Source organism: Mauremys reevesii, linkage group 1 (genome assembly GCF_016161935.1).
Source record: "Mauremys reevesii isolate NIE-2019 linkage group 1, ASM1616193v1, whole genome shotgun sequence".
Classification (NCBI taxonomy): Eukaryota; Metazoa; Chordata; order Testudines; family Geoemydidae; genus Mauremys; species Mauremys reevesii.
In genome coordinates, this window is record NC_052623.1 from 8,154,538 (window position 1) to 8,177,447 (window position 22,910).

A 22,910-nucleotide genomic window follows, 5' to 3' on the forward strand; every position below is an offset into this window, starting at 1 on the left:
TGCACACAAGAAAAAAAAACCCCATCATCAGTTGTTAGGCTGCACAATCTGCAAGACTCAGTTTGTGCTGACAATCTGAACTCCTGGGATTGGCAAATCATTTCTTGACTCCCAGGTGAGGCTCTCAGGCTGAAGCTCTCCAGGGTTAATTTTCTGCTCTTCCCACTGTTCACAGAGCCGAGGGAATTGTCTGTGAATCCTGGCCAACTTGAGAGTCCGCAGGGACTGTACAGGGGAAACATAAAGGCCACTGCACAGCACGCCGAGTGTCAGACATGTGACATTCATACACTCATTCTAAGGGCTCTGTCTTCCTCTCGCAATAAGGAGATTTCCTCTCTCTGCTGAGCAAGATTTTGGTGAGTTACCTCTTTCTCCATTAAAGTTAGTGTTAAGGGCTCAGGAAGGGTTCCAGGGTTGAAATCAGGAACCATCTGGGCAGGAATTCACCAGCACGGTGACTTGAACAGTTTAGTATTGTCAGAAACACCAACAGATTTACCTGGTAAAATTGGAACTACAAATGTATTGGAAATAGTTTAGACAAATATTTGTTTTTAAGATCAGTTTGTTGTTTCTTATTGTGTCCTTCTAATTGTCTATCTGTCCCAGTAACTTCCTTTTCTGGTCTGTGTGGTACTTCCTCTGATTCGCTCAAGTTTTCCAATTCAGCAACTTCACTGCCCTGTTAGGAAATGCAGCCACAGCCTCTGCAGTGGGTATCCTCTAGAGTAAAATCAGAGCCCTGTGTTTTGAAATCTGTGTCTTTCATGCCTGATCTCAGAACTCCACATAAACTGTGGGTTTCCTTCAAACTCCGTCATCATCCGAACAGAATAGCATTCTCTGTAGCAGGACTCAAAGCCATGAGTATTGCAGCTCAGAGCTGAAAGTTAAACAGTAATAGGTGAATCTTTTCCCATTGAGATTTCCTAGTCATCTGGCTTGGTTTGCTGTCTCTGAAGCCTCTCTGGACTTGAATATGATCTAAATAATCTCATGCCGTCTGTATATGTTACCACCTCACTGCTCAACACTCATTCTAGATTGTTAATAAGTAAAAAATATTTCCCATACAGTTTGTTACAAAGTGTGTAACACCCTTCAATGTCCTTCTCTCCCTTCACAGGCTTCTTGAGCATTTCTGACCCTGATCGATGCATCGATCACCTCATGGCAGTTTTCAACCTCACCCACTCTGATGCTTCAGCATTCATCTTAACGGGCATCCCTGGCCTGGAAGCTGCCCATATGTGGATTTCCATCCCTTTCTCTACTTTCTACATTATGGGCCTGTTGGGAAATTTCACACTTCTGTTTGTTATAGGCAAGCAGCAGACTCTGCACAAGCCAATGTACCTGCTGCTATGCATGCTGGCAGTCACAGAAATCGGCACGTCTACCTCCGTCGTGCCAAAGGTGCTGTGCATATTTTGGTTCAATTTGAAAGGAATTACTGTGGGTGGCTGCCTCACCCAGATGTTCTTCCTTCATGCGGGTACAGTTATGCATTCAGCCGTCCTTGTGACAATGGCCTTTGATCGCTATGTTGCCATATGTAACCCTCTGAGATACGCCACAATTGTCACCAATGCACGAATAGCTAAGCTAGGGCTAGTGGGTTTGCTAAGAGCTTTTCTCTTAATTCTGCCCTTGCCACTGCTCCTGAGCAGGCAGCCGTTCTGTGCCAACCGCATTATCGTCCACACGTACTGCGACCATATGGCTGTGGCAAAGCTGTCGTGTGGGGACATCACAGTCAATAGGATGTACGGTTTGGTAATAGTATTTGTAGTCATCATGTTAGACCTGTTGCTTATTGCCCTGTCCTATGGTCTGATCATCAGGGCTGTACTCAGAGTATCCTCCAAGAAAGGCCGCCAGAAAGCCCTCAGCACCTGCACAGCCCACATTGCTGTGATGATGATGTCTTATCCTTCCTCCCTCTTATCCACTCTGACATACCGGTTCGGTCAGGGAATTGCTCCCCATGTTCACATCATCTTGGCCAACATGTATTACCTCCTCCTCCCCATGTTCAACCCTATCATTTATGGGGCCAAAACTGGAGAGCTTCGTGAGAAATTGCTTAAATACACTTGCAGAATGTGATTGCCTGGGGCCACTGACTTTAAGCCTTCATGACAAGAGGGTGAAAGGCTATCTCCTAGTTAATCAAGGGTGCTCTGTCTTACTTTGGCTGAGCTCAGCATTGTGGAAGTTTAGAATCTGAGAAGTTCCTCACACCTAACCTCTTATCACTGTATCACCAAGTACTGATCTTTCCATTGATGAATTCCCTCTCTCTCACCATCACTTGATCTCTTTCAGTGTCACCTCTCTGCCCCCACCTCTACACACCCTATCCCATGGCCTTTCCAGACCAACAGAAGATATGGCAGTTTTCTGGAGCAAGGTGGCTTTCCATTATACCGATGTCTTGTTCAGTTTGACAAACTGAAGCCATGCTTTCTGATAGCCAAAAACAAATTACGCAAGTACAATCCTATAATTTACCCGATTTCCCTACATCCAATCCCTCAGGAAGCCTGGAGGATAAAACAGATGTTTCCATTGGAAAGTACTAAGACAGGAAAGCTGCTGCAGGAATTGAGGACATTCTAATAGACCATATTGATAAGAATTGTGAAAGTATGTGTTTCTGAGAACTGGACCGTGTTACTCTGAATTTGAGGGGAATTTGTGAAACAGATGAAACAGAGATTGCCACTATATATCCAGGTGATTGAATTGCTAGAATTACAAGTCTTTCATGACCTAGAATGGCTGATGTCTCATTTTTGCCATTGTTTTGTGGATACCTTGGAAGGTCGGAGCAGAAATGGAGTGTGTTGCCTATGGTTTACCGGCCTCATACTCAAGACAACCAAGTAGATCAGTTTTGAGTGAAAGGTCTGGAACACATGGCTGCCACTGTGGACAAAGTCTTCAGTGAACTTCTTTTCTTTTTTATTGTTGTTGCTGATATGTATGACCAGCAGCAGAAGCATTCCAACGAAGACACCAAGGAGGAAATGTAGCCTTTTAGAGACTAACAGTAACAAAATAATCTAACTCAAAATATGGACATTGATTGCCATCATTGAATACAATTACAAATAAATAATATAATAATGTTGTTGTTGTTTTTATACTACATAAGTTTTGGGCTCCCTTTTGGCTAATTTTAACACCATGTTTTGCCCTTTTTTGTTTGAAACACTTGCAAGACATCAATCCGGATTCAAATACCAGTACTGAGATTTTGATTTTGATTTGATTGTCATCTCATAGATTTGTTGGTAATGTGGGGTGGTTGGGCCTTGTAGCTTTCTTTTGTTTTCTTTCTTTTTTAAATCAGATCTATGCTAGGTAGCTAACAAAAGGTTTCATTTGTTACTTGATGTGTTTATTAAAACCCTTTGTTTCACGAACTAGCTTGGATTACTTTTAGGTTCATTTTTAAGTGATTTGGGGCTATTAAAGCAGTAGAATTCTGGCAAACCTGAGGCAGTACCTCAAGCTGTGCTGGAGGCAGAGCAGCAGCCACCAGAAAAAAAGGACCAGAGAAGCAGCCCTGAAGGCAGAGCTGGGCTGAGGCCACAGAACAGCACTGAGCCAGAAGAGCTGGAGGCAGAACAGCCATGCTGACACAGAGCTGGTGAGCTGCTGTTGGAGCAGACCAGAGCAGGGATCTGAATCTGCATAAACCAGCTGCACAATCTGGGAGCCAAGGTTGAGCAACAGTGGGGAGCTGCACGACCAGAATACTGGATGCCGGCCACAAATAACACGGCAGCTGATCACAATGAGCATCTGGGGAGAGTTAGGTGGGGCCATGGGCAGAGGGCCCAGCACAGGGAGACATCACTAGACAAAAGGGCCTTGAAGACTGGACTCAGAAGAGAGGACGTCAATGTGATGTGGGGCCAGATGCTGGGGAGAAGGGTTCTGCCACCTAAAGCCTGAGGGCATGTGGCCCCTGCAAAATCTAGTGTCTGACTTGGCAATATCACCACAGCACAACCAGAACCTGGCAGGGGGACTGGGATATGTGATGAACACACTGTGAACATTTCTTACATCCCAGAGACTGCTGTTTGTCTACGTGGGGTTCCTTGTTTCCTTGAACTTTCTCATTTATCCTTAATTTTCTTTCAGTCACTGTTTAATACATTGTATTTGATTTGAACTTAATATAGTGATCAGTCTTTGTCTCCAAACTGTGCCTGTGGTCATTTTTTATGAGTAACATTGTAAGTCTGCTGAATTAATACTGATAACACTAGAGCTCCAAGCACAGAAGCACTGAGCTGCCTGAAAAGCTTTACTGAGCAATAACTTTCCAACCTTCAGTACTTAACAACAGCCAGCTGACACTCTGAGCCCAGGGGTGAGCAACTCCACTGTCTGGAGCCAGTCAGTGACTGTTGTTCCTCCTGCCCAAGGTTTGGCTACTGCCACAGTCTCTGCGGTTCCACAGCGAGTTGTTTACAGGCATGGTTAAGGATAAGATTATGTCATGGAAGTCGTGGATTCTCCGATTTTCAGAGACCTCCATGACATTTTTCACTTCATCCCGAGGCAGCAGAGTCAGTGCTGCCAGCTGGTGGGGGGGCCCCGAGCTATCAGCTGCCATTTATGGTCAAGGACCCAGCAGCTCTCAGCCACCTTGGGTGGCAGGTGCACCTGGATCTCTAAGTTGCTGTGGGGGGTGGGGGCACTCAGAGCTCCGAGCTGCCATGGGTGGGAGGGACCCTGGAACTCTGTGATGCTCGGGCTGTGGCAGGGGCTCCGGAGCTCTTCTCTGCTGGGGTTGCAGTGGGGGGAATAGAGCTGTTACCCTTGGTAGCAACAGATGCTGGACTCTCCCCCATTCCAAAGTGTATTTCGGTCTCTCATCCTCCCAATGGGGCTTAAATATTACCCTTGTCAGTTCCCCCATGTCATAAATATAAAGGGAAGGGTAACCCCCTTTCTGTATACAGTACTATAAAATCCCTCCTGGCCAGAGGCACCAAATCCTTTTGCCTGTAAAGGGTTACAAAGCTCAGGAAACCTGGCTGGCACCTGACCAAAAGGATCAATAAGGGGACAAGATACTTTCAAATCTGGGGAGGGGGAAAAGGTTTTGGTTTTGTCTGTTCTTTGTCTATCTGTTCTGTGTGCTTACCAGAGACAGATCAAGAAGGCAAGCAATCCAACTCCATTAGAATCAGTAAGTAATAATAACAGAATGTGTTAGCTTACTTTTATTTCAGCTTGTGATTTTCCTTGTCTAGAGGGAGGTTTATCCCTGGATTTGTAACTTTAAGGTTTTGCCTAGAGAGGAGATCCTCTATGTTCTTGAGTCTTTTGTTATTCTGTAAAGTACTTACCATCCCGATTTTACAGAGGTGATTCTTTTACATTTTTTTCAATTAAAATTATTCTTTTAAGAACCTGATTGATTTTTCATCAATTAAGATCCAAGGGTTTGGGTCTGTGTTCACCTGTATCAATTGGTGAGGATATTATTCTCAAGCCTGCCCAGGAGAGGGGGTGTAGGGGCTTGGGGGATTATTCTCAAGCCTCCCCAGGAAAAGGGGTATAGGATATTTAGGATGGGTCCTGCACTGAGCAGGGGGTTAGACTAGATACCTCCTGAGATCTCTTCCAACCCTAATCTTCTATGATTATATGATCCAATCTATTTAGTATTTTAGGCTTATTTTTTGGTTTTGTTTATTTGCTAGCACTTATAATCACTGAAAATCCATCTTTCCGTAGTTACATTTGTTTTTTGCTTTATCTAAAGCAGTGTGCCTTTGAGTCATGGGAAAATCTCAGGTTGGTTCACAGAGGCTTGTTTTATATCCTTCTCACATCAAAGGTAGGGCGAACTCTATTAATGATCTTACATTGTACAGATCCCTGTGCAGTGCAAGACAGTGTATTTTTGGTTTTATACTCCAGCGGTGTGGGGGGTGAGCCTGGGGAGCTGGGAAATGAACTGGTGCCTGCTGTTTCTATTTGGGTGGCTTAAGTAAGCGCTCAGGTAGCTCAGTTGGGTGTGTGGTGCCATTTTCTCTTGTATTGGGTGATAACAAGGGCTGGAGATGGTGAATAACTAGCAAAGCAGTGTGAAAACAGGCCAGCTCAGCTGGATGGTTAAAGGCTGCTGCAGTTCTCACGGCTCCCAGACTGCATCCCAGGGGTGACAACCCATCACTCTGGAGCCCATATCAGGCCCCCCCAGGCACCTATGATGCAATCATGGTGGAAGGACTGTAGCCAGAACAAAAGATCCAGATGTAGCAGTTGTTTGATTCCTTTACCACTGTGTTCTCATCCTAGTAGGGCTACCATCCCTAAATGGCCCCACGGTAACGGATCAGGGAAACTCTGTGGCTGTTCCCTCATATAATGAGGGATACCATGTGAGATGAAGTGTGTGTGGGGAGGGCCCATTGTACTAGTTCTGACATAGCATAGCATAACCTGTTTCTGCATCCATTTCTGAAAGATCAACACAGTACTTAAATTTTATCCTTACGCAATGTATAGAGTAGAATAACTATAAAAACAACTAGGAGCTGCCCAATATATATCCACTTTAGACCTCACAAAGTGATACTAGCAAATACCTTTGATGCTGGAAGAAGAATGCCTTTTCCATGCCCTTCTGTTTATATCAGTGAAGGATCACTTCATTTCGCCTCCACATGGTGGCAGTGACTTTTCAGAGGCTAATGGGCTGGATATTACAACTGCCTGGGCGGGATGCAGTGGTACACTGCTACGATCAATTAAAAATGGTTTTTGGTCCTGTATCTTGTGGTACCTTTCCACACATAGTGCAGATGGCAGCACATTACACACAGAAAAAAAAAACACATCGTCAATTGCTAGGCTGAACAGTCTGCAAGACACAGTTTACGCTGAAAATCTGAGCCCCTGGTATTGCTAAATCATTTCTTCACTCCCAGGGGAGGCTCTCAGGCTGAAGTTCTCCAGGGTCTATTTTCTGCTGTTCCTGCTGCTCACAGAGACAAGAGAATTGTCTCTGAAACTTGTCCAACCTAAGAGTCCGCAGGGACTGTACAGATCAGTCATAAAGGTCACTGCCAAGCACACCAAGTGTCACACATGTGAGATTCAGACACTGATTCTCAGGGCTGTGCCTTCCTGTCACAGTGAGGAGATTTCTTCTCTCTGCTCAGCAGGATTGAGGTGAGTTTTCTCTTTCTGCATTAAAGTTAGTGCTAAGGGCTTAGGAAAGGTTTCGAGGTTCAGGTCAAGAACCATTTGGCAGGAATTTACCAGAACAACAACTTCAACTGTTTAGTATTGTCAGAAAAATGAGTAGATTTACCTGGGTAAAATTGGAATTGCAAATGTATTGGGAATAGTTTAGAGAAATATTTGTTTTTAAGATCTGTTCCTTGTGTCTTACTGTGTCCTTCTATCTGTCTCAGTGGCTTCCTTTTTTGGGCTGTGTGCTCTGTCCTCTGGTTTGCTCAATTTTTCCAAATCAGCAACTTCACTGCCCTGTTAGGTAGTGCAGCCAAAGCCTCTGCAGTGGATATCTGTGTTACCAGAGGGTTCACAACAAGAATGAGTCACACACTGGCCAGATTCTGCTCCCACATTCTGCCTTCACTGGGTCACTCCGGATTGACACTGGCATCCCTGAGAGCAAAATCGGGGCCCATGTGTTTTGAAAAACCCATTGTTCATGCCTGATCTCCAAACGCCACCTAAACTGGGGGTTTCCTTCAAACTGTTTGAGTTCCCTAACGTAATAGTGCTGTCTGTAGCAGGAACTGAAGTCGTGATTTTCACAGCTCGGAGATGAAAGTTAAACACTATGGGTGACATTTTGGTCCCATTGAGATCAATGGCAAAACTCTCAACACTGCCAAAATTTCACCCTAATTCCACATGTAGGGACTTAAATAAGTGGCCTGATTTACACCAACCATGAGCCTCCAAGATGGGTGAGCTTGTTTGCACCAAAGAAGAACTGACAGGAGAGTTGCTGAAATCGCAAACTCACAGGCTTAGAGGTTAAGAAAAATCAGGATAACAATATTTTTTCAAGGAGGGAAAGGAGTCTGCTCTCTTTGTGCCCCTGCATCTCTGGGTCTGGAGAGGATGAGAAGTACAAAAAATTATGTTTTTGGCTTTAAACAATTCAGGTGGTGTTGGAAATTTAATGGGGGGAGGTCCGCACAGTGTGTGTGTGGGGGTGCTGGGATGTGCAGCATCCATACTACAGTGGCCTGGAGTCCTGAAACCGGGTGAAATAGGGAATGGACATCCTGCCTAATGCACAAACCAAAGAGACATAATGAAGCATCCTGGGGTAGAGGGGTATCTCAGACATATTGCAACGTGTACCACACTGTGCAAGATTGTCTCTGACACCTTCCCCCATCCGTACCATCCTTCCTGCCATGAAGAATCACACTTCAGCCTCGTGGCAATGTCAGCAATTGCCAGCTGGGATGCTCTGTATCTTGGGGGAACACCCTACCCCCCCCATGTTCATCTTTATAAAATGATTATGTGTATCCAATGCAAACTAAATCATCCTATCTAGGGTCATGTTAAGTCGGACCTCAAAAAATGCTGAGGAAGGCAGTTCCAGTGCTTCACGACCCTCCTAGTGAACTAGTTTTTCATAAGAGCCAACCCAGACCTCCCCCACTGCAACTTGAGACCATTGCTCCTTGTTCTGTCACCTGCCACCACTGAGAACACCCGAGCTCCATCCTCTTTGGAACCCCCCTTCAAGTAGTTGAAGGCTGCTCTCAAATCCCCCCGCCCCTCACTTTTCTTTTCTGCAAATTAAGTAAGCTCAGTTCCCTCAGACTCTCTTCCTAAATCATATTCCCAAGCCCTCTGATCATTTTCATTGCCTTCCACTGGACTCTCTCCAATTTGTCCACGTCCATTCTGTAGTGGGGGACCCAAAACTGGACGCAGTACTTCAGATGTGGCCTCACCAGAGCGAAATAGAGAGGAATAATCACTTCCCTCGATATGCTGACAATCCTCCTCCTAATGCAGCCCAATATGCGGTTAGTCTTCTTGCCAAGAAGGGCACTCTCTTGACTCGTAGATTTTAAGGTCAGAAGGGACCATTACGATCATTTAATCTGACCTCCTGCACAGTGCAGGCCACAGAATCTCACCCACCCACTCCTCTAAGAAACCCCTAACCTACGTCTGAGCTACCAAAGTCTCAAATCATGGTTTAAAGACTTCAAGGTGCAGAGAATCCTCCAGCAAGTGACCCGTGCCCCACGCTGCAGAGGAAGGCAAAAACCCCAAGGGCCTCTGCCAATATGCCCTGGAGAAAAATTCCTTCCCGACCCCAAATATGGCGATCAGCTAAACCCTGAGCATGTGGGCAAGACTCACCAGCCAGCACCCAGGAAAGAATTCTCTGTAGTAACTCAGATCCCACCCCATCTAACATCCCATCACAGACCACTGGGCATACTTACCTGCTGATAATCAAAGATCAATTAATTGCCAACACTAGGCTATCCCATCATACCATCCCTCCATAAACTTATCAAGCTTAGTCTTGAAGCCAGACACACCTCTACTCCGATATAACGTTACCATATATAACATGAATTTGGAAATAATGCCATAAAGCAGCGCTTCGGGGGGGCCAGGCTGTGCACTCCTATGGATCAAAGTAAGTTCACTATAACGTGGTTTCACCTATAACACAGTAAGATTTTTTGGCTTCTGAGGACGGCGTTATATCAGGGTAGAGGTGTATGTCTTTTGCCCCCATTGCTCCCCTTGGAAGGCTGTTCCAGAACTTTACTTTTCTAATAGTTAGAAACCTTTGTCTAATTTCAAGTCTAAACTTTCGGATGGCCAGTTTATATCCATTTGTTCTTGTGTCCACATTGATATTGAGCTTAAATAATTCCTCCTCCTCTCTGGTATTTACCCCTCTGATATATTTATAGAGAGCAATCATATGTCCCCTCATTGTTCAGTTGGTTAGGCTAACCAAGCCAAGCTCTTTGAGTCTCCTTTCATAAGACAGGTTTTCCATTCCTCGGATCATTCTAGTAGCCCTTCTCTGTACCTATTCCAGTTTGAATTCATCCTTCGTAAACATGGGAGACCAGAACTGCACACAGTATTCCAGATGAGGTTTCACCAGTGCCTTGTATAATGATGCTAACACCTCCTTATTTCTACTGGAAATACCTGGCCTGATGCATCTCAAGACTGTATTAGCTTTTTTCACGGACATTTCACATTGACGGCTCATAGTCATCCTGTGATGAACCAATACTCCGAGGTCCTTCTCCTCCTCTGTTATTTCCAATTGATGAGTCCCCAGTTTATAACAAAAAATCTTGTTATTAATCCATGACCATATTAATGAATGACCTTGCAATGTTCACTATTAAATTTTATCCTGTTACTATTACTCCAGTTTACAAGGTCATCCAAATCTTCCCGTATGACATCATGGTCTTTTTCTGTATTGGTAATAATACCAGCTTTGTGTCATCCACAAACTTTATTAGCATTCTCCCACTTTTTGTGCCAAGATCAATAATAAAAAGATTAAATAAGATTTCCCCCCAAATCGATCCCTGAGGAACTCCACTAGTAACCTCCTTCCAGCCTGACAGTTCACCTTTCAGTATGCCCCTTGTAGTCTCCCCTTTGACCGGTATCCATCTTTCAATTTTCATATTGATCCCCATCTTTTCCAATTTAACTAATAATTCCCCATGTGGAACTATATCAAATGACTTACTGAAATTGCTGGGTTTCCTTTATCCAAAAAATCTGTTACCTTAACAAAGAAGGAAATCAGGTTGATTTGGCACAATCTATATTTTGTAATACCATGTTGTATTTTGTCCCAATTACCATTGTCCTTGATGTCCTTAACTACTTTCTCCTTCAATTTTTTTCCCAAGACTTACGTACTACAGATAGATCATGTTTTTAACTTTCTTAAAAATAGGAACTATGGTAGCAATTCTCCAGTCATACGGTACAACCCCTGAGTTTACAGATTCATTAAAAATTCTTGCTAATAGGCTTGCAATTTCATGTGTCAGTTCCTTTAATATTCTTGGATGAAGTTTATCTGGGTCCCCCAATTTAGTCCCATGAAGCTGTTCAAGTTTGGCTTCTACTTTGGATGTGGTAATATCTATCTCCATATTCTCATTTCTCATTCTGCCATTATCCCTAAGCTCCTCATTAGCCTCAGTTAATGACTGAGGCAAAGTATGTGTTTAGATATTGGGCCATGACTAGGTTATCCTTAACCTCCACTCCATCCTCAATGTTTAGCGGTTCTACTTCTACTTTCTTTGTTTTCTTCTTATTTATATGGCTATAGAACCTCTTGCTATTGGTTTTAATTCCCTTTGCAAGGTCCAACTCGACATGGCTTTTGGCCTTTCTCACTTTATCCCTACATGTTCTGACCTCAACAAGGTTGCTTTCATAGACTCATAGACTTTAAGGTCAGAAGGGACCATTATGATCATCTAGTCTGACCTCCTGCACAATGCAGGCCACAGAATCTCACCCATCCACTCCTGTAACAAACTCCTAACCTCTATATCTGAGTTATTTAAGTCCTCAATTTGTGGTTTGAAGACCTCAAGGTGCAGAGAATTCTTCAGCAAGTGACCCATGCCCCATGCTGCAGAGGAAGGTGAAAAACCTCCAGGGCCTCTGCCAATCTGCCCTGGAGGAAAATTCCTTCCCGACCCCAAATATGGCAATCAGTTAAACCTTGAGCATGTGGGCAAGACTTACCAGCCAGCACCCAGGAAAGAATTCTCTATAGTAACTCACATCCCACCCCATCTAACATACCATCACAGACCACTGGGCATACTTACCTGCAGATAATCAAAGATCAATTGCCAAATTAATTGCCAAAATTAGGCCATCCCCTCCATAAACTTATCAAGCTTAGTCTTTCTTAGTCTCAAGCCAGAGAATTTCCCCAAAATTATTCTAGATCAGATCTTTTAGAGAAACATCCAACCCTGATCTAAAAAATATCAGTGAGGACGAATCTGCCATGTCTCCTGGCAAATTGTTCCAATGGTTAAATACTCACGCCATTTAAAAAATGTTCGCCACATTTCCAGTCAGAATTTCTTTAACTTCAACTTCCAGCCATTTTATACTGTTACATGTCTGTATGGTAGGCTGAAAAGCCTATTATTTAATATTTGTTCCCCATGTAGGTACTTACAGACTCTTATCAAGTCACCCCTTAACCATCTTTATTAAACTAAATAATTTGAGATCTTTGAGTGTATCACTATATGGCAAGTTTTCTAAACTTATAATAATTCTTGTGATTCTTCTCTGAACACTCTTCATCTCTAATCATGGACACCAAAATTGGACAAAGGATTCCAACAGGAATTGAACGAGTGCTAAATATAAAGGTAAAAGCAGCAAAGAATCCTGTGGCACCTTATAGACTAACAGACGTTTTGCAGCATGAGCTTTCGTGGGTGAATACCCACTTCGTTGGATGCAAGTAGTGGAAATTTCCAGGGGCGGGTATATATATGCAAGAAAGAAGCAAGCTAGAGATAACGAGGTTAGTTCAATCAGGGATAATGAGGCCCTGTTCTAGCAGTTGAGGTGTGAAAACCAAGGCAGGAGAAACTGGTTCTGTAGTTGGCAAGCCATTCACAGTCTTTGTTTAATCCTGAGCTAATGGTGTCAAATTTGCAGATGAACTGAAGCTCAGCAGTTTCTCTCTGAAGTCTGGTCCTGAAGTTTTTTTGCTGCAGGATGGAAACCTTAAGATCTGCTATTGTGTGGCCAGGGAGGTTGAAGTGTTCTCCTACAGGTTTTTGTATATTGCCATTCCTAATATCTGATTTGTGTCCATTTATCCTTTTCCTTAGAGACTGTCCAGTTTGGCCGATATACATAGCAGAGGGGCATTGCTGGCATATGATGGTGTATATTACATTGGTGGACGTGCAGGTGAATGAACCAGTGATGGAGTGGCTGATCTGGTTAGGTCCTGTGATGGTGTCGCTGGTGTAGATATGTGGGCAGAGTTGGTATGGAGTTTATTGTATGGATTGGTTCCTGAGCTAGAGTTACTATGGTGCGGTGTGCAGTTACTGGTGAGAATATGCTTCAGGTTGGTAGGTTGTCTGTGGGCGAGGACTGGCCTGCCACCCAAGACCTGTGAAAGTGTGGGATCATTGTCCAGGATGAGTTGTAGATCCCTGATGATGCATTGGAGGGGTTTTAGCTGGGGACTGTATGTGATGGCCAGTGGAGTCCTGTTGGTTTCTCTCTTGGGTTTGTTTTGCAGTAGGAGGCTTCTGGGTACACATCTGGCTCTGTTGATCTGTTTCCTTATTTCCTCGTGCGGGTACTGTAGTTTTGAGAATGCTTGGTGGAGATTTTGTAGGTGTTGGTCTCTGTCTGCGGGGTTAGAGCAACACTGTAGGAGAACACTTCTACCTCCCTGGCCACACAATAGCAGATCTTAAGGTGGCCACATTGCAGTTTAATTGAATGTCTTCTTGATCTTGTATTATGAGTCAGAGAGACCACATTCTCAATCTGCGCTACTCTCTACCAGTCAGTGTTTTATAGACTTTTCTCATATCCTTTCTAATTCTTTTCTTTTGTAAGGTAACAATCTCAGTCTTTTCAATCTCTCTCCGTATAAGAGTTTTCCCAGATCATTGAGCTTTCCCCTTGCATGAGCTCCTCTAGTTCTGCAACATCCTGTGTGAGAAGGGAGCACAGTGCTACACAGAGGTGTACAGAGGAGGGTGAAACATTGCCTGACTGATCTCATGGCATTTTATTTTCCATATGATTTCCCAACCCATTACTCCTGGATCCTAATGTTTTGCTTAATTTCTGTCTGTGCTTGTACTTTGAGCAGGATTTCACAGAGCTGTGTACCAAGATGCACAGATCCCTTTCCTGAGTTCATACAGTTGAATTAGAAGCTTGTTAGGTGTTTGAAGACTTCAAATTTTCCCTCCAATGGGCATGCATTTTGCAGTTATTACCATCAAAATGCATCTGCCATCATGCAGCCCATTCACCTGTCTTGCTGAGCTCCCTCTAAGGACTTCTCTGGACTTGACTACGACTTAAATAAACAGGTGCAATCTGCAAATATTGCCACCTCACTCTTCACCCCCACTTTCCAGATCCTTAATAAGTCTAAAATATTTACCATACTATTTTTTATAAAGAATGTTACCCCTCTCACTGTGCTTCTTTCCTTTCACAGGTAGCTTGAGCATTTCTGAGCTCGATCGATGCATCAACAACGTCATGTCAGTTTTCAACCTCACCCCCTCTGACTCTTCAACATTCATCCTAATGGGCATCCCTGGACTGGAAGCTGCCCACATCTGGATTTCCATCCCCTTCGCTATGTTCTACATTGTCGGCCTGTTGGGAAATTTCACAGTTCTGTTTGTTGTAGGGAAAGAGAAGACCCTACACAAGCCGATGTACCTCCTTCTCTGCATGTTAGCGTTCACAGAAATCATTACATCAACTTCCGTTGTGCCGAAGGCACTGTTTATATTTTGGTTCAATTTGAAAGGCATTACTGTGGCTGGCTGCCTCACCCAGATGTTCTTCCTTCACACGGGTTCTATGATGCACTCAGCTGTCCTTGTGACAATGGCCTTTGATCGCTATGTTGCCATATGTAACCCTCTGAGATATGCCACCATCCTCAGCAACGCACGAATAGCTAAGCTAGGGCTAGTGGGTTTGATAAGAACCATTCTCTTCATTCTGCCTCTTCCCCTTCTCCTGAGTAGGCAGCCATTCTGTGCCAACCACATTATCCCCCATACGTTCTGCGATCACATGGCTGTGGCAAAGATGTCGTGTGGGGACATCACAGTCAACAGGACATATGGCTTGGTGATGGCATTTATAGTCATTGGGTTAGATCTGACACTGGTTGCCCTGTCCTATGGTCTGATCATAAGGGCCGTCCTCAGAATGAACTCCAAGGAAGCCCACCAGAAAGCCCTCAACACCTGCACTGCCCACATCGGTGTGATGCTGATGTCATATCCTTCCTTCTTCTTCTCCACTCTGACATACCGGTTTGGTCAGGGCATCGCTCCCCACATTCACATCATCTTGGCCAACCTCTATTTGCTTCTTCCCCCTATGCTTGACCCTGTCATTTATGGTGTCAAAACCAAAGAGCTTCGTGACAAAGTCGGCAAGTACACCTGCAGAAGGTGATCACCTGGGGGCCACTGACTTTAACCCTGTGTAAGAAGAGGTGGGAAGGATATCTCCACATTAATCCAGGGTGCTCTGTTCCAGTTCAGCTGAGCTCAGCATTGTGGAAGTTCGCAGTCTTAAAAGCTCCTCATACCTAACATCTTATCACTCCATCACCAAGCACTGCTCTTTCTATTGCTAAGGTCCTTTTCTCTGACCATCACCTAATCTCTTTCAGCATCACCCATCGGCGCCCAGATCCACACACTCTGTCACTCAGCCGTTCCATGATTTACAGAACACAGAAGATACTGCAGCTTTCTGAAGCAAGGTGGCTTTCCATTAGAGCCTATGTGAACACCATTATTGATCAGTTTGACAAATTGAAGCCACAATTTATGATAGCCAAAAAATATAGAAAGTAACAAGACTGTGGACTTTCTTTATCTTAAGTACAGTGATTCTGTGAGCAAAATGTACCTGATTTTTTTACATCTAATCGTTCAGGAAGCCTGACAGATGAACTAAATGTTTCAGTTGGAAAGTGCTAATTCTGGAAAGCTGCTGCAGAAATTGAGATCATTCTACTAAACTTTATTGCTGAGAGTTGTGGAACTGTGCATTTTTGAGAAATGGACGGGGTTACCCTGTATTCAAGGGAGTGTACCACAGAATGGGATCAAGCCAATTGCAACCATATGATGTTCATTCAGCCACTACGAATTAATAAAATAGAGTTTTCGGTTAATTGGAGAGCAGGCTTTTAGGTGCAAAGTCAAAATCTAACTGGCAGTCTATGCTAATCAGAATGGGAAGAGTGGACAGACAGACAAGTAAACAAGTGAGAATGAAAGAACATAAATGGATGAAAACCTTGAGTCTTGATGCCTCTGATATTAGAAGTTTATTGTAAGCTAGGAAAAGTGATGATCCAGTAGGGGTCACTATGACCTATGTGTGTTGTAGAAATGATGAAAGATTAGCTCATACTGTGTAGTTTGGAAGAGTCTGAATCCATCCTGAGAGACCTTTTTCCTGACACCCTTTCTCCCCAGCAGGTGAGGAATTGGACACAGTGAAACTGCTGTTAAGTACTCAATACCATTCCAGCTCTTAGGTAAATATCTGGGCTGTTTTAAACCTATTACTTATGTCTGTGTTTGCTTAAATCTAATAAACTGCAGTGTTAGACAAGACCATGCTGACTTGCATTTAATCCTTAATCAGAATTGCTGTCTTCCCATTGATTTATTCCTGACAAAACCTGGAGTGAAATAGTGAAGTTGCTCCTGCTGTTGGTTCTGAAAACCCCAGGTAATGGACTGCTGTGTCAAACTACGACACCACCATAGAGTCCAACAATTTATGGTTGTGTGCCATTGATTTTGGAGTCACTTACAGCTGGAAATTTCAAAATACACACTAGCCCAGGGGTCAGCCACCTTTCAGAAGTGCTGTGCCGAGTCTTCATTTATTCACTCTAATTTAAGGTTTCGCGTGCCGGTAATACATGTTAACATTTGTAGAAGGTCTCTTTCCATAAGTCTATAATATATAACTAAACTATTGTTATATTTAAAGTAAATAAGGTTTTTAAAATGTGTAAGAAGCTTCATTTAAAATTAAATTAAAATGCAGAGCCCCCAGACTGGTGGCCAGGACTCAGGCAGTGTGAGTGCCACTGAAAAATAGCATGTGTGCCGCCTTTGGCACTCGTGTCATAGGTTGCCTACCTCTGCACTAGCCATTACTCTTGTCCAAGATATTAAATGTAGGTGTTGAGATTTCATCTTGGAGTTTGTGAAACAGAGGAAACAGAGTGCCACTAAGCATTTTTTAATGATTAATTTGCCCTGAGAACTTGGGATGCATTCGCGGCTAGTACAGTTACTGGAAAAGTCTGTTAACATGTCTGGGGATGGAGCGTAAATCCTCCAGGGACATCTCCATGAAGCTCTCCTGGAGGTACTCCAAAAACCTTTGCAGAAGGTTTCTGGGCAGCGCAGCTTTATTCCGTCCTCCATGGTAGGACACTTGACCACGCCATGCATGTAGCAAGTAAACATTGCATGACAAAGCCTAGCTGCGTATGGTCCCGGTGTTTGCTGGGATTCAAGCAACATCAGTTCTTTATCTTGCTGTGTTATCCTCAGGAGAGTGATATCGTTCATGGTAACCTGGTTGAAATTCCGGAATTTAATTAAGGGGACAGAGATGGCCATTCCTACAGAGCTGTTTGCCTGTTGCTTAAAAGAAATCCTTCTTTGCAGATAGCCAAGTGGGGGAAAAAGGAGAGGGGGTGATTGGCGCTGAGCTTTTTCACGTTTGGCTAGCAGGGATCTTCCCTGCTACCAGCCATGCGGTGCAGGGAGGGGTAAAGCGATCATCCCAGAGAATTGGATGGGGTGGTGGTTTCTGCTGCTGCATGTTATCAGGAAAGAAGCAGCACTGAACGGGCTTTGCTTGGTATTTGGGAAAGGAGGGCACTGTGTATATGAAGGCTGCAGAAGCTGAAAGACAATGGCTTACCATGGCCACATGCAAGCTGAATTCTGCTGCCCGGACCTGCATCTGTATTATCTCTAACACCAAAGCTGCAGGCACTCAATATTAAGATGCAAAATGCGACCTTGTAGTGAAATCACATGTGCTATGTAAGGTGAATAGTGTTGTTCGCCATTAAAGAGTACAACCATTGTTCTGTAAAATGTATCTTTTTAAATACTTTTTTCCTTTTTTCCCTCCCTTCTGAAGCTGCAAATTTTTCAAGTCTCCCTCCTCCTTCCCAAAGGCTATCTCAGATAAGGCGATGGGAAAAAAAGACAGGAGATGAAATGTTCTCGGAAATCATGGAAGTGACCCGCAATGAAAGAGCTCATCTGAATGAGTGGAAGGACGTGGTATCAAAGTACAGGAAAGATACGAGTGACCGTGAGGACAGGAGGGACCAACGTGAGGACAGGAGGGATGAACGTGAGGAGAGGAGAGACGCTCGAGATGAGAGGTGGCAGCAGGAAGATCTGAGGTGTCAGGATGAAATTCTGGGGCTGCTGCGTGAGAAAAATGACATGCTCCAGCGTCTGGTGGAGCTTCAGGAATGGCAGCAGGATCACAGAGTGCTGCTGCAGCCCGTGTATAATCACCCTCCCGCCTAACCATGTTCCTTAGCCTCCTCACCCACCAGACGACTAAGAACGCATGGGGGGAGGCTCCGTGCACCCGCCCATTCCACCCCAGTGGACAGCCCAACCAAAAGGCTGTCATTATTTTGAAAATTTTTAAGTGGCCTTTTCCTTCCTTCCTATCCTCCTCCCAAACCACACCCGGGCTACCTTGTCAGGTCTCTCCCTCTTTTTATAATTAATTAATAAAGAATACATGATTTTAAATATCAGAGGGGTAGCCGTGTTAGTCTGGTTCTGTAAAAGCAACCAAGGGAGGAGAAACTGGTTCTGGTGCAAATAAGTGATGGTCACATTAACACCACCCTATACCGAAAACCTACCGACTGCTATGCCTACCTTCATGCCTCCAGCTTTCATCCCAGACACACCACAAGATCCACTGTCTACAGCCAAGCACTGAGGTACAACCATATCTGCTCTAACCCCGCAGACAGAGACCAACGCCTAGAAAATCTCCACCAAGCATTCTCAAGACTACAGTACCCAGACGAGGAAATAAGGAAACAGATCAGAAGAGCCAGACGTGTACCCAGAAGCCTCCTACTGCAAGACAAACCCAAGAAAGAAACCAACAGGACTCCACTGGCCATCACATACAGTCCCCAGCTAAAAGCCCTCCAACGCATCATCAGGGATCTACAACCCATCCTGGACAATGATCCTTCCCTTTCACAGGCCTTGGGTGGCAGGCCAGTCCTCGCCCACAGACAACCTGCCAACCTGAAGCATATTCTCACCAGCAACTGCACACCGCACCATAGTAATTCCAGCTCAGGAACCAATCCATGCAACAAACCTCAATGCCAACTCTGCCCACATATCTACACCATCACAGGACCTAACCAGATCAGCCACACCATCACCGGTTCATTCACCTGCATGTCCACCAATGTAATATATGCCATCATATGCCTGCAATGCCCCTCTGCTATGTACATAAGCCAAACTGGACAGTCTCTAAGGAAAAGGATAAATGGACACAAATCAGATATTAGGAATGGCAATATACAAAAAACTGTAGGAGAACACTTCAACCTCCCTGACCACACAATAGCAGATCTTAAGGTGGCCATCATGCAGTGAAAAAACTTCAGGACCAGACTTCAAAGAGAAACTGCTGAGCTTCAGTTAATCTGCAAATTTGACACCATCAGCTCAGGATTAAACAAAGACTGTGAATGGCTTGCCAATTACAGAACCAGTTTCTCCTCCCTTGGTTTTCACACCTCAACTGCTAGAACAGGGCCTCATCCTCCCTGATTGATCTAACCTCATTATCTCTAGCTTGCTTCTTGCTTGCTTATATATACCTGCCCTTGGAAATTTCCACTACTTGCATCCGAAGAAGTGGGTATTCACCCACGAAAGCTCATGCTGCAAAACGTCTGTTAGTCTATAAGGTGCCACAGGATTCTTTGCTGCTTTTACATGATTTTAAATGAGAGTGACTTTAATTTTTTAGGAAGCAAGCGGCAATCGAAGGGGGAGGGTGGGTGGCTTACAGTGAATGAGTCAATGGGGGGGAGGGGGCACACCCTGTCCCGTGAAGAAACTCGTTTTCAAAGCTTCTCTGATGCGCACCGCTTCCTGGTGTGCTCTTCTAATTGCCCTGGTGTCTGGCTGCATGTAATCAGCAGCCAGGTGATTTGCCTCAGCCTCCCACCCCGCCATAAAGGTCTCCCCTTACTCTCACAGAGATTGTGGAGCACACAGCAAGCTGCAATAACAAAGAGGACATTGGTTTGGCTAAGGTCTGAGCGAGTCAGTAATGTCCGCCAGCGCGCCTTTAAATGGCCAAATCCACATTCTACCACCATTCTGCACTTGCTCAGCCTGTAGTTGAACCTGACTACTGTCCAGGCTGCCTGTGTATGGCTTCATGAGCCATGGCATCAAGGGTTGGCTGGGTCCCCCAGGATAACTACAGGCATTTCAACATCCCCAACTGTTATTTTCTGGTCTGGGAAGTAATTCCCTTGCTTCAGCCGTTTAAACAGAGTAGTGTTCCTGAAGACGCGAGCGTCATGAACCCTTCCCGGCCATCGCACGTGGATGTTGGTGAAACGTCCCTTGTGATCCACCAGTGCTTGCAGCACCATTGAAAAGTACCCCTTGCGGTTTACGTACTGGATGCCCTGGTGCTCCGGTGCCAAGATAGGGATATGGGTTCCATCTATCGCCCCACCACAGTTAGGGAATCCCATTGCAGCAAAGCCATCCACTATGACCTGCACATTTCCCAGAGTCACTACCTTTCGTAGCAGCAGCTTAATGATTGCTTTGGCTACTTGCATCACAGCAGCCCCCACAGTAGATTTGCCCACTCCAAATTGATTCCCGACTGACCGGTAGCTGTCTGGCGTTGCAAGCTTCTAGAGGGCTATTGCCACTCGCTTCTCAACTGTGAGGGCTGCTCTCATCTTGGTATTCTGGCATTTCAGGGCAGGGGAAAGCAAATTACAAAGTTCCATGAAATATATAAGGCCCCAGTTGAATCAGGGGATGACTGACAAATGATTTTGGCTAAGTTGCAGAAAAGACATGGAAAATCACAGAAAAGTAATAATGGACCTTTATTATTTATGGTAATTTGGAAAAGCCAGAGAAGATGTATTTGTTCAAGAAAAATTTACTGGAACAATATAAAAACTCATGTATTATGTATTATGACTGCTAATTTTTTTAATAACCAGCCATTTTGCTGCAACTATGTTACATTCATTAATGCGCGGGGCTGAGAGCTGGAGCCCCGGTGGCCCACAGGGCTGAGAGCCAGAGCCAGAGTCCCAGCCGCCTGCGGGGCTGAGAGCTGGAGCTCTGCTCGCCTGCGAGCTGACAGCAGGCACCCCGCTGCTCCGGGGCTGACAGCCTGAGCCTGCCATTGTCAGCTGAGATAAATGAGGTTCTACTGTACTAATGGCGGGGAAAAAGTCTGTTGCAAACCTCAGAATGTATGCAAAATTGTGGACTGTGCAAAGTAAGCTAATTAAAAGCCTAATATTGTGGGTTCCACAATTTATGCAATATTGCAAATTAAGCAGAGCCTTACTCATATATATGCTTTTTATTTTCATTGAAATGTCTCTATTATTCCAGCTCTTGCAGCGTTTTTTGAATGCAGGAGCAGCTAGTCCAATTTTTCTTTTTATGCCATCTTCACAATTCCCATTTTTTGATACTAGTCCTTCAAAGCACACCAGTCTGTGCTTGTTTCACGGGCCCAAAATCGGCATTCTATGGCTAGAACATGCCCCATTACCAGCAGGATCTCCAAAGCGCAGGGGCCCACGGTTTGAGAGAATTCTGTGTCCATGTCCTCATCACTCTCGTCGCTGCGCTGCCGTAGCTGCCTCCTCCTAGCCTGGTTTTGCAAGTCCTGGCTCAGCATAGACTGCATGAGAATGCGCGAGGTGTTTACAACATCCATGATTGCTGTCTTGAGCTGAGCAGGGTCCATGCTCGCCGTGCTATGGCGTCTGCACAGCTCACCCAGGAAAAAAGGTGCAAAACGGTTGTCTGATACTTGCACAGAGGGAGGGGTGAGGCTGTACCCAGAACCACCCGTGACAATGTTTTTTGCCCCATCAGGCACTGAGATCTCAACCCAGAATTCCAATGGGCGGGGGAGACTGCGGGAACTATGGGATAGCTATGGGATAGCTACCCAAAGTGCAACGCTCCCCAAATCGACGCTAGCCTCGGTACATGGACGCACACCGCCGAATTAATGTGCTTAGTATGGCTGCATGCACTCGACTTTGTACAATCTGTTTTTTTAAAAAAATGGTTTCTGTAAAATCAGAATAATCCCATAGTGTAGACATACCCATACAATTCTTCCCCAGGATGTTCAGTCACAAATGTAATTAGTGCATTGTTTTTTTAACTAGCATCATCCGTGTGGAATTATGTCCTCTGAATGGTGGCCGAAGCATGAAAGGGCATATGAATATTTAGCACATCTGGCACATAAATACCTTGCAATGCCAATCACAGCACTGCCATGTGAACCCCTGTTCTCATTTTAAGGTGACATTGTAAATAAGAAGCAAGCAATAGTTAAAAAAAAAAAATTGAGATATACCAATATCCTAGAACTGGAAGGGACCCTGAAAGGTCATTGAGTCCATGATGGAGAAAGAGTGAATGAAAAATGTCTGGACCAAGAGGGCATAGAAATTAATTTTCCCAGGTCTGAAGCACAGTATGCACAGCATTTCGGGCAAGCCGGGGCTGCACAGCGGTAGACTAATCACAGCCAGCATGCACAGGAAAATAGCCAGAGGCTGATGGAGGTTTGACTGTGTCTAGATAGTGATAAGGATGGTGCAGTGCCCCCAGAGAGTCACAATGTATGTTGAGGACAGAGGGATGAAGAGCCAGGAACATGCAGCTTCCAGGCCTGACCCACCCAACAGGATGAATGGGGAGAGGTTGATGTGACTGCTGTTAATGCTGATATCGTTCACG

At 44.6% G+C, this 22,910-nt stretch overlaps 2 protein-coding genes across 2 annotated transcripts; both read left to right on the top strand.

Moving 5' to 3' along the window:
• The first annotated feature begins 1,173 nt into the window (after nucleotides 1-1,173).
• LOC120395471 (olfactory receptor 52D1-like) lies at nucleotides 1,174-2,112 on the top strand. Its single transcript, XM_039519908.1, has one exon. It carries the CDS (start codon nucleotides 1,174-1,176, stop codon nucleotides 2,110-2,112), a length of 939 nt encoding a protein of 312 aa, XP_039375842.1.
• A 12,222-nt stretch (nucleotides 2,113-14,334) lies between these two features.
• On the top strand, nucleotides 14,335-15,273 carry LOC120397900 (putative olfactory receptor 52P1). The gene has a single exon (XM_039524567.1). It carries the CDS (start codon nucleotides 14,335-14,337, stop codon nucleotides 15,271-15,273), a length of 939 nt encoding a protein of 312 aa, XP_039380501.1.
• The last annotated feature ends 7,637 nt before the right edge of the window (nucleotides 15,274-22,910 follow it).

Coding starts and splice junctions, on each gene's coding strand:
- LOC120397900 (XM_039524567.1), top strand. CDS start 14,335: ATGTCAGTTTTCAACCTCACCCCCTCTGACTCTTCAACATTCATCCTA.
- LOC120395471 (XM_039519908.1), top strand. CDS start 1,174: ATGGCAGTTTTCAACCTCACCCACTCTGATGCTTCAGCATTCATCTTA.